Source organism: Punica granatum, chromosome 3 (genome assembly GCF_007655135.1).
Source record: "Punica granatum isolate Tunisia-2019 chromosome 3, ASM765513v2, whole genome shotgun sequence".
In the NCBI taxonomy this organism is placed as follows: Eukaryota; Viridiplantae; Streptophyta; class Magnoliopsida; order Myrtales; family Lythraceae; genus Punica; species Punica granatum.
In genome coordinates this window covers 14,907,267-14,916,603 of record NC_045129.1, presented here as the reverse complement: position 1 = coordinate 14,916,603, position 9,337 = coordinate 14,907,267, and the positions used below count along the sequence as shown (strand labels likewise).

At 40.3% G+C, this 9,337-nt stretch overlaps 1 protein-coding gene and 1 pseudogene across 8 annotated transcripts; one reads left to right on the top strand and one right to left on the bottom strand.

Moving 5' to 3' along the window:
• The first annotated feature begins 1,440 nt into the window (after positions 1-1,440).
• LOC116200289 (aromatic aminotransferase ISS1) lies at positions 1,441-5,741 on the top strand. 8 transcript variants are annotated; one of them, XM_031531138.1, is made up of 10 exons: positions 1,443-1,694; positions 2,213-2,349; positions 2,454-2,501; positions 3,503-3,631; positions 3,708-3,767; positions 3,865-4,021; positions 4,422-4,528; positions 4,627-4,685; positions 4,770-4,878; positions 5,049-5,529. In XM_031531138.1, exons 2-10 carry the CDS (start codon positions 2,287-2,289, stop codon positions 5,499-5,501), a joined length of 1,185 nt encoding a protein of 394 aa, XP_031386998.1. In that variant the 5' UTR covers positions 1,443-1,694; positions 2,213-2,286; the 3' UTR covers positions 5,502-5,529. The 8 variants fall into 8 exon arrangements, with proteins under 8 accessions (XP_031387001.1, XP_031386998.1, XP_031386999.1 ...); XM_031531139.1 differs by having other exon boundaries at positions 2,150-2,349; XM_031531134.1 differs by having other exon boundaries at positions 1,443-1,732.
• Positions 5,742-7,597: 1,856 nt separating this feature from the next.
• On the bottom strand, positions 7,598-8,691 carry LOC116200416 (annotated as a pseudogene).
• Positions 8,692-9,337: the final 646 nt, after the last annotated feature.

Below are 9,337 nucleotides of genomic sequence, written 5' to 3'. Positions count from 1 at the left end.
TAAGAGTAAAATTCTCCTAATTAAAGACTTATTTTTTTCATTCACAATACTCGATCATGAGACATTGTTTAAGGGGAATATAGTTGAAGCGCTTGAATTAACTCTCCTTATATTTTGACATTAACTTTAGTAAATATATTTTATATTTTTCTAAAAAGTAAACAAATTCTCAGATTTCATGTTTTATTTTGCGAAACCTTTCAATTTAAGCTATAAATAGAACTATATAGGGAAAGCACATGCTTTTTTTTCCCCCGAAATTTGCCCTTTATACGACAATATATCCTACGAAAATTAGAATTTTAAGAAGTGAAAGGGGGTAAAATAGGATCTCTCTCTACTTTGCCTCAGATATACCGAGTTCGTCTTTAAACTATGAAGCCAACCTCCTCTCTTCCTCTCTACCTCCTCTCTAGCCCAGAAAAGAACCCATCTCCAATAGTTGTCATTTCCTTTCCTTATGTCAAAGCTTTTTCTTAATCGTTGTCCAAACCATAGGCTATCGACACATTTCTCCTTCGACAATCTTTCTCATTGCTATCTCTCCTCTTGTACGTTGGCATTTCTCCTCATGTTACATCTCAGTCAATTTATTTACCCTCTCTATTGAATTGTTGAGAGAGCTTGTGATTTCATATTTTGATTTATTTCTGAAGAACCGTACCAAACTGTCCAGTGATCCTACTGGTGATATCTAGGCAACCCCGATCAAGTCTCTCTTCTGGCTATGCCAAGAACCCCGCGTTGATGCTTGGAAAAAGATTAAGAAAAGCACTAAAAAAATATGTGATATAGGAGTTTGTTTTTGGCAATTAATCTGGGAGTTAAGAAAGTATATAATTTCGTTTTTTTTCCGGGTCAAATGGTTGAGCCATCTCTGTCGTGTCAGGCTGCTGCGAGATTCCCTCCCTCTCTCTTTATCTGGGTCTCCTCCATGACATTGCTTTTATCACATCACATTTTACTAAACTAAAATAATGGAGGATCATGGCTGGACGATTTTAATATCAAAACCTCAGTTACTGACTGCAGATTCTATGACAAAGGACAAATAAAAAAACCAACATGTTGATTGATGATGCAGAAAGTAAAAAAGGCAGGAATAAAAAAAGAGAGAAAAGAGAGATAAATTCAATATGTATCAGCGTGGCAAGTCAAAATCTTGGGACTCTTGGAGGAGGAGCCTTATTAGCCTTAATCATCGGGGCAAAACTTTGAACAGTGATCCCCCCAAAAACAAAGTGTCTTGTCTTTTGCATTTTTGCCTTATCAAACTCGACAAAGGTGACGAATGTGGCAACCCCTTTTGGTACGGATATCATAGTTGTCTAATTAATAAAACATATTCTTTTCGAGAAAAGAAAGTTTATGTTATGTTTTTCCCTTTTTTTTGTTTTATCTTTTTTCGTTTCTTCGGTGGATTGGGATTAGAGGATAAAATTCAGTCCGGGGTGGTCGTTGGGGCTGCTTACACCTTCTATATCCTTCCCTTCCCTTCCCTTCCTCTCCTCTGAGAGAGTTCTGAAGATTGGGAGGTTAGGTGAGTTACGAGAGAGAGAGAGAGAGAGAGACAGAGCCTGCCCGTTTCTTTCTTCTACCTTGCCCTTCTCTGTCCTCTTCTATCTTCTTCCTCCTCTTCTTCTTCATCTCATCGTCTCTGACCGTAACTCGCGGATCTTGCCTTACAGACAAAGGTAGCATATTTGACTAAAAGGGTTGACGGGAAACAAAGGTAGGATCGACAGAGAGCTATGTGAACTATAGCTCTATGTTGTTTATGGCCGATCTGAGCTTATAAGCCTTCCCAGTTGACGGGTACTTTCCAATTAAGGATTTCTGGGCCGATTGTCGAGTGAAAATTGATTCTTGATTTGTTTCGAGAATTCCCCAGTGGGTGCTTCTCTTTCAGAGGTTTGCAAAAGCAGAGGGCTCTGTTTAGTTGGTGTGTTGAGAATTCATCAGAGGCTGGAAATTGTGATTGATTGATTATGTGTGTGCTATGCTTGATATATTTGTCATTGGAATTTCGGATAAAATGCGGATGTTGTTTGAATTTAATCTCTGATTTATGTAATTTGTTCGACTTATTCTCGTCTATTTGTCTCTGTTAATTCTTAATTTTCTAAAGACTATCCTCATTGCTTCATAGAACTTTACGGTTCGATTCTGTGGACCCTCTACCATTTAGATCCTGAAGCTTCATTTTTGCCAGCCATAAATCAATTCCGACTTTGCGAACTTGCTCATCTTTTTTCGAATTGAGTGAAAGAGAGACCAAAGGGTGGGATGGGTTCTCTTGGGAAACTTGCCAAAAGGGCCTTGGAGACTGAGATGCCTGTGATGGTCCAGGTAATTCTTTGCAGATTCTCTGTTCAATTCTCGGGCTCCTAATTCTTTATTATCAATAATAGATGGTTCTCTTATTATCTATTCTTTTTTTTTTTCCTGGCCAGATGCAAGAATTGATTCGAGGTGCCAAAAATGCCATGTCTTTAGCTCAGGTTTGTAAAATGCATTGGTCATTGATATCCGTTGTTATGGAGAAAATGTGAAAGATAAAAGACCTGCTTTAACTCTCCCATACCAAATACGATAATTGTTGAATCAGAATGGCCTCAAGCTGGCCGTATTGAAAAATCAAAACTTCATTTTTCACCTCTCTGTAATCTTAAAATTGTGTAGTTACGTTTGTACAACAGACTAAGCAGAAATTGAGATGAAAGGTGGTTTCTCAACTTGCTTTTTCATTAATTAAGGAACAACTTTTCCTGCAAAGACCTACTATTCTACAGATTAGGAATGTACTTTCAGGGCAGTTAATGTTTTGGGAACATGGATTTGTTTATTTGTTTCTGTTCCAAAAAAGAAACAGTGAAGATTGAATATTGCCGGTTTATTGTTGGAGTTGGGGTGAGGGATCAGAGTCGGACCAGTCACTGAAATTTTATAAGTGCCAGGAGTTTGGATCCCTGTTACATGGCTCGACTAAAACGGAAAAGTTCTATGTCATAATATTTCAGTCAGTTTTTGTGCAGTAATTTCACTAACTACATAATTTCTTTGTCATTTTCTAATCGGCAATACTGCCAATGCATTGTTTTGATTTGGCAAGGTGTTTTTATCTTCCATTTTTGGGTAGCGTCAAACAAAGGTTACCGGCGGGAAGAATGTTGCATGAAAAATCCTTCTATATTTCTTTGAATTGGTTCGATTTGTGGGAGATAAAAGGGAAAAAAAAGAAACCCTTGCTTTGTCTAATTGTAAATAATTCATGTCAATTTAGAGCTGACTAACTCTCGTATATCCCGAACATATTGCTTTGCTAATCAATACCCAATTCCATGCACTGTATTTACTGTACCAGTGATTATTGGAGAATGTACTTACATGTTTCTGTAAATTGTACAACTTTAATATATTTTGGTGCTTATATTGCATTGGTTGCTTGTTTTCTTAAGAAATGCAATTTGGAAATATTGTCTTCACAATTCCTTGCATGCAGGGTGTGGTTCACTGGCAACCACCAAAGCAGGCACTGGACAAAGTGAAAGAGCTTGTCTGGGAACCTTCCGTTAGTCGGTATGGCGCTGATGAAGGCATGCCTGAACTTCGAGCAGCCTTGATGAAAAAGGTACGAACTTTTATTTTTATTACCTCAGGACTATTATGATCCACACTCATTCTGTTTCATTTTCTTTTTCGGGCAGTTGCAAGAGGAAAATAAGCTTTATAAGTCTTCAGTAGTGGTCACTTCCGGGGCAAATCAGGTTGCTTTGCCTTTGCTTTAAATTGTTTTTCTGTATTAATAAAACCATTGCTCTTGTTTGTCGAAAATGGTCATTAAATCTACTTATGTTGTTTCAGGCATTCGTGGATATTGTTCTTACATTATGCGATGCTGGTGACAAGGTCGTAATGTTTGCGCCATACTACTTTAACGCATACATGTCCTTCCAGATGACCGGTGTCACTGACATATTGGTGGGCCCTGGTGATCCCGAGACCCTCTATCCCGATGCAGGTGAGAAATGAAAGATGAAAATAATATTAATTGATTGTGGATTCATTAGTTTGTCTCATTGTCCTGTGATATTCCATAAATTGTTCGATTTAGAATCGTGCTTCAGAGCATAGTGCAGGTCTGGTGGAGAAAATGAATTGAGAGTCAAATTTTGGATTATGGGGAACTTTTCTAAATGTTCTTGTGGCAGCACATTATCATATTCACTTCAATATCTCAAATCCCCCCACCAATTAGATAGTTTTCTGATTGAAAGTCATTTCTGCTTCTGGTTGGTATTTACTTCCTGGTATATTACCTGGAGATCATATGCCATGTTCCTGTAGCTTGAGAGAGGGACTTCGAGATATTCTGTTGACGAGTGTTGACAGAGTGACTATCGAACTTTGTTAATTGGCAGACTGGTTGGAGAAGACATTATTGGAAACTAAACCCACACCTAAGCTTGTCACGGTTGTGAATCCCGGGAACCCGTCTGGGACCTACATCCCTGAGCCTCTTCTTAAGGTCTTTCACTGTCTCTATATTATAACTGCTATAACGCCAGTTGTTTTTCTTTTTTTTGTATCCGAAATCTAATCTGGTGCTTCCTTCTATCCTAGTAGAAGATTTCCGATGTCTGCAAAGAGGCTGGCTCATGGCTCGTTGTTGATAATACATACGAGTAAGTATAACTATCCTGCGCCCCTTTCCCAAGTCTGGTTCATGTCTCCATTTGGGTGGAAGTCTTACTGATTCATCTTTTCAGGTACTTTATGTATGACGGTCTAAAACACGCATGTATAGAGGGAGATCACATTGTCAACATTTTTTCCTTCTCAAAGGCATACGGAATGATGGGATGGCGAGTTGGATATGTAAGTGAACATGCAATTCTTGTTATTAGATTGGTCTGAAGCGCTGAATAAGACATGCGCTGAAAGCAATTAATAATATTTTAAACGAGGCCACTGTCCATTGTTTTATCATTGGATAGCCCGATGCCAATTGATTAAGAACAAGAATCTGGTTGTTTTCAATTCTGCAGATAGCGTATCCATCTGAAGTAGAAGGCTTCTATGCGCAGCTCCTCAAGGTCCAAGACAACATACCAATTTGTGCCTCCATCATCTCCCAACATCTCGCCCTCTACTCGCTCGAGGTGGGGCCTGAGTGGGTGAGGGAGCGCGTGGACTCACTTGTCAAGAACCGGGAGATTGTCCTCGAGGCCCTGTCCCCGCTTGGAGAAAATTCTGTCAAGGGAGGAGAGGGCGCAATCTACTTGTGGGCCAAACTCCCCGACAAGTACGTCAATGACTTTGAGGTCGTGCGCTGGCTCGCTAACAAACACGGGGTGGCTGTCATTCCAGGAAGTGCATGTGGGTGTCCTGGGAATTTGAGGATCTCATTCGGAGGGTTAATGGAGAGTGATTGTCGGGCTGCGGCAGGGAGGCTCAAGGGAGGGCTGGAGGAGTTGGTCAAGGAAGGAATGGTGCCATGAGTTTGTAATCATTTCTTGTGACAGACCGCGCCATATTGGGCCGGGAATACATTTATATATGGAGCCCAAATGGGGCCCAATTGATGAGTTGATGGGCTACAGGAATCTTAACATTGATTTCAGTCATTGTATATATGTAAAGGAAAGAAATTTGCAATACTGATCGTAATGTTTATGCAAATCTCAAGAACAGTACTTAAAAGTTTTGTGCTGTGATATTTCACGTTTTTTAATACCATTTATTCGGCAGTGTTCTAGCCAGTAAATTTTTTCTAATTTACGGTATATTCGAAGTATGTCTCGTCTGTCCATTTTTTAATTTGGTGTGGTGATGAAGCCCCTCCCTTAATGCTAAAACGATAGAATGCAACCCCAAAGCAATTTGGGGCAAAGGGAGCCTTACCACGAGGGTTCCCGGCTACCAACCTGGATACCGGGATGGTATGGGACGATTAATGTGGAAGGGGATCGAGATTTCAAACTCTAAGGATACATATATCATCACCTTAGAGAGAGAGAGTCGGGAGTAAAAACACTATTTCAAAGAGACATAATTCACCACACTAAGAATCGTGTAGCCAAACTACCTTGGTAGGCCAAGCCAAGGATACATAAATGACGTTCACCACTCTCGGGAAACCCGAGAGATACATAACTAAAGAATGCATTAAGCAAACTTCAATATTATTAATCAACGAGTCTTCTCTTACAATGAGAATAAATCGATAAAATTCTTTATGAAATATGGAATTTCCTAACAATAAGATTCTCAAAGTGGAATAGGAAATAACTATATATTCCTAAACCTAATGAATATAATCTAATATTGAAAGCAGAATAAAGGTAACAAAACATCCCTCAATCTTTTCCGTATCAGACCCCCATGGCTAGGTTGCCGGAAACCTCAAGGTTCTTCCATGACCTCAGTCTAATAGGTGAAAGGTTTTGCTGGCGGTGTGGCTCCTACCTCCCTAGATAGAGGATACTTTATCTCTCTTTTTCAGTCCGGTTTGTGGAGTTAGTGGCCTTATCGGCGGCAACCAACCCTAATTGAGGTTGTTAGAGACTTGTGATGGTTTGTTAGGTCGTGTTTTATAAGCGGAAATGAAATGAAATGGAATGGAATTAATATTTCATCATTCCACTCTATTTCTTTAGGTGATATCACCGGTGTGAATTAGAAATAATATTTTCTCATAATAAGTATTTTTCTTTAGTTTGATGGAATAGACTTTCGTTCAACAAAAATAAGTTTGATCATTCTCTTATTTCAAGTATTTTTTTTTTTGGTGTAAGTACTTGTCTAACGTTTGCCGGTTTTAATTATTCATCGAGTTGATTAAGTTCTCCGACATCCTCACACAATCCTAATTAAAATCTAACAATTTGGGCTCACTTTGGACATGTATCTATATGAAATGCATTCATGAGCCCTACTTGGGCTTATATGTATATGTATGCATGGATCATGGATCAAATGTTCTATGAGCCTTTCCATAAGCCCAAACCTATATGCATGTATATAGATGATCCAATTTAATTTGGGTTGGTCTTTATGTGGGTCCAAGCGGACCTATCTTCCTATAATCAATTTAAGCCAATTATTGATGATCTTATATGCTTCTTTTTTAGCTTGATTTTCCATGTATGATCCAATTTAAATTGGATTGGGCCTTACGTAGGCCCTAGTTCACCTATCTTCCTATTATCAATTTAAGCCTATTATTGATGATCCTTAATGCATCTATTTAGCTTGGTTTTCATGCATGATCCAATTTCATGATTTTAATGGGAATGGACCTTTAAGTGGGTCCACATTCATTTATTCAATTAAAGCCCAACTATTTTAGAATTATTATTCTTTCATATACTATATTAGCAATTGTTAATTTTTAGGATTTTAAAAAAACTTTATTGTAAATAGATTGATAATTGAGATTATTTATATCAATTATTTCCGTAGGACCTCTCGAACTAATATAGTCCCTAATTGCCCAACTTAAAATCTAAACCTAAAATATATGCCTAAAAGCTTTACTGAAAAATAAACATGACAAAAACATAATCAAAATAGATCTAGTGCGCTCTCTTTATGCTCAGGAAGTTGAAGGATTGAGGACTTGATCGATGAATAGAACCGTCCTAGTCATGTTCTCTCGGATAAGGAACATGAATGGATGGTTCGCCACGAAGTCCATCCTCCTGACTGGCAAGGAGCCTTTCACAGATATAACGGCAGCTGTGGTAGCCGCAGCTTCGATACCTTCCTCGTTCACTTCAATGAAGGACTTGTGGAAAATTTCTGAAACTTGGAGGCATTGACCCTCGGGAGGGCTCACCATCCCCGTCAGACCCCCTATGCCGAAGAGTTGGTGCACTCCTAGCTTTCGCAAAACTTTTCTAACTTTGAACTTGTATAATATCTTGAAACTTGGGACTCTGAAGTCGCCCACTGCCACCTTCCACTGAGGAAGACGGCGGTCGAAAAACCCAGGCTCCGAGCAGAGCTTCTCCACCAGAGCTGGCAGCCCGTCCTCCGCATCGGGAAGGTACAAGTACATGGAAAATCTCCTTTGGTCCCCACTGCCTTGCTTGTAAGGAAGCTCGAGGACTTTGAACCCATCGAAGGCTCTCACTGCCGACTTCTTCTAGCTGTTCATGAAGGGAACCTGAACGTGGCTCCTATTGAGAAGATGAAATTCAACGTCCATTGTTGAAGACAGGTCAAACTTCTCATTCCAGGCCCCTTTGAAGTATAGAGCATTCGCAAGGATCAGTCGAGTAAAGGAAGTTACCGAATCAGGGGGGCAGAAGATTCTTGATAAGGCCACTCGTCTCCTTTTCGGTCCACGAGTTCACCTGATCGGTCACCTCCGCAGCTTAGGAAACACAGACCCGATATTCTATCAGCACGAATGGCAATAGAGATTAAAGCAATAATCAACATGAACATCATCCAAAATATCAATTGCATGAGCAAGCATGAGTTGACAAGCAGAGAATCCAAGATATTGGGCCATGCCGTGCCGGCCCATTAACGATTTTGTGCAAGGCCAGCCTGGCCCCTTAAGGTTGGCCCGGCACGATTCGCCACCCTTAAATTCTTAGTAATTGATGATGGTCAACTTTTTAGTAGTGGACCTCCCTTCAAGATACATGCTATCATAGGCAGGCTAACGCTTAATGCCATTAGGGTCGTGGCCTCGACTTTCCACTTGAAGTTGAAGTTGCTCTTCAGCAACAGAATTGGAGAAATCTGCGGGGACTAGTCAATGACGCGAAGCTATTACGTATCAACCCTGAAAGGGAAGCAGGTAGAGCAAACTCTGACAGTGGAATCAGATCCATGCGAAGGCACTTTTAGGTTTGTCGTGGTGGAGGAACTTGAAGAAGTTGAAGTAGGCCATGATAGAAAGAAGCCAAATGTGGGAATTGGGTTTGCTCAGATGTTCAAGAGTCGCTGCTGGCTTTTTATCCTTCAACCTAGACTGTTTCACCTGGTAGGCCTCGGATGTGCTAGGAGTAGACCCAAGCATGATAACCCATTGCTTGGGCATCAAAGAAGGAGTAAGGCTTGTGGTGCAAAAAGTCAGACCCCTCGCGGGGGAAAGGCTCGAAGTAGTGAAGGCGGACGTGAAGAAGCTCAAGAAAGCAGGGTTTATTCGCGAAGTAAGATTCCAGACTTGGGTCGCGGATACCTTTAAGAAGAGTAATGGCAAATAGAGGATGTGCATGGACTGTACTGATTTGACCAACTCCTGCCTAAAAGACACTTACCCGCTGCACGGATCGACCAATTGCTGGACTCCATTGCAGGCAATCAGTTGCTAACGTTC

Coding starts and splice junctions, on each gene's coding strand:
- LOC116200289 (XM_031531140.1), top strand. CDS start 2,287: ATGGGTTCTCTTGGGAAACTTGCCAAAAGGGCCTTGGAGACTGAGATG. Junction 2,350..2,453: donor AGATGCCTGTGATGGTCCAG/GTAATTCTTTGC, acceptor TTTCCTGGCCAG/ATGCAAGAATTGATTCGAGG. Junction 4,686..4,769: donor GTTGTTGATAATACATACGA/GTAAGTATAACT, acceptor TCATCTTTTCAG/GTACTTTATGTATGACGGTC.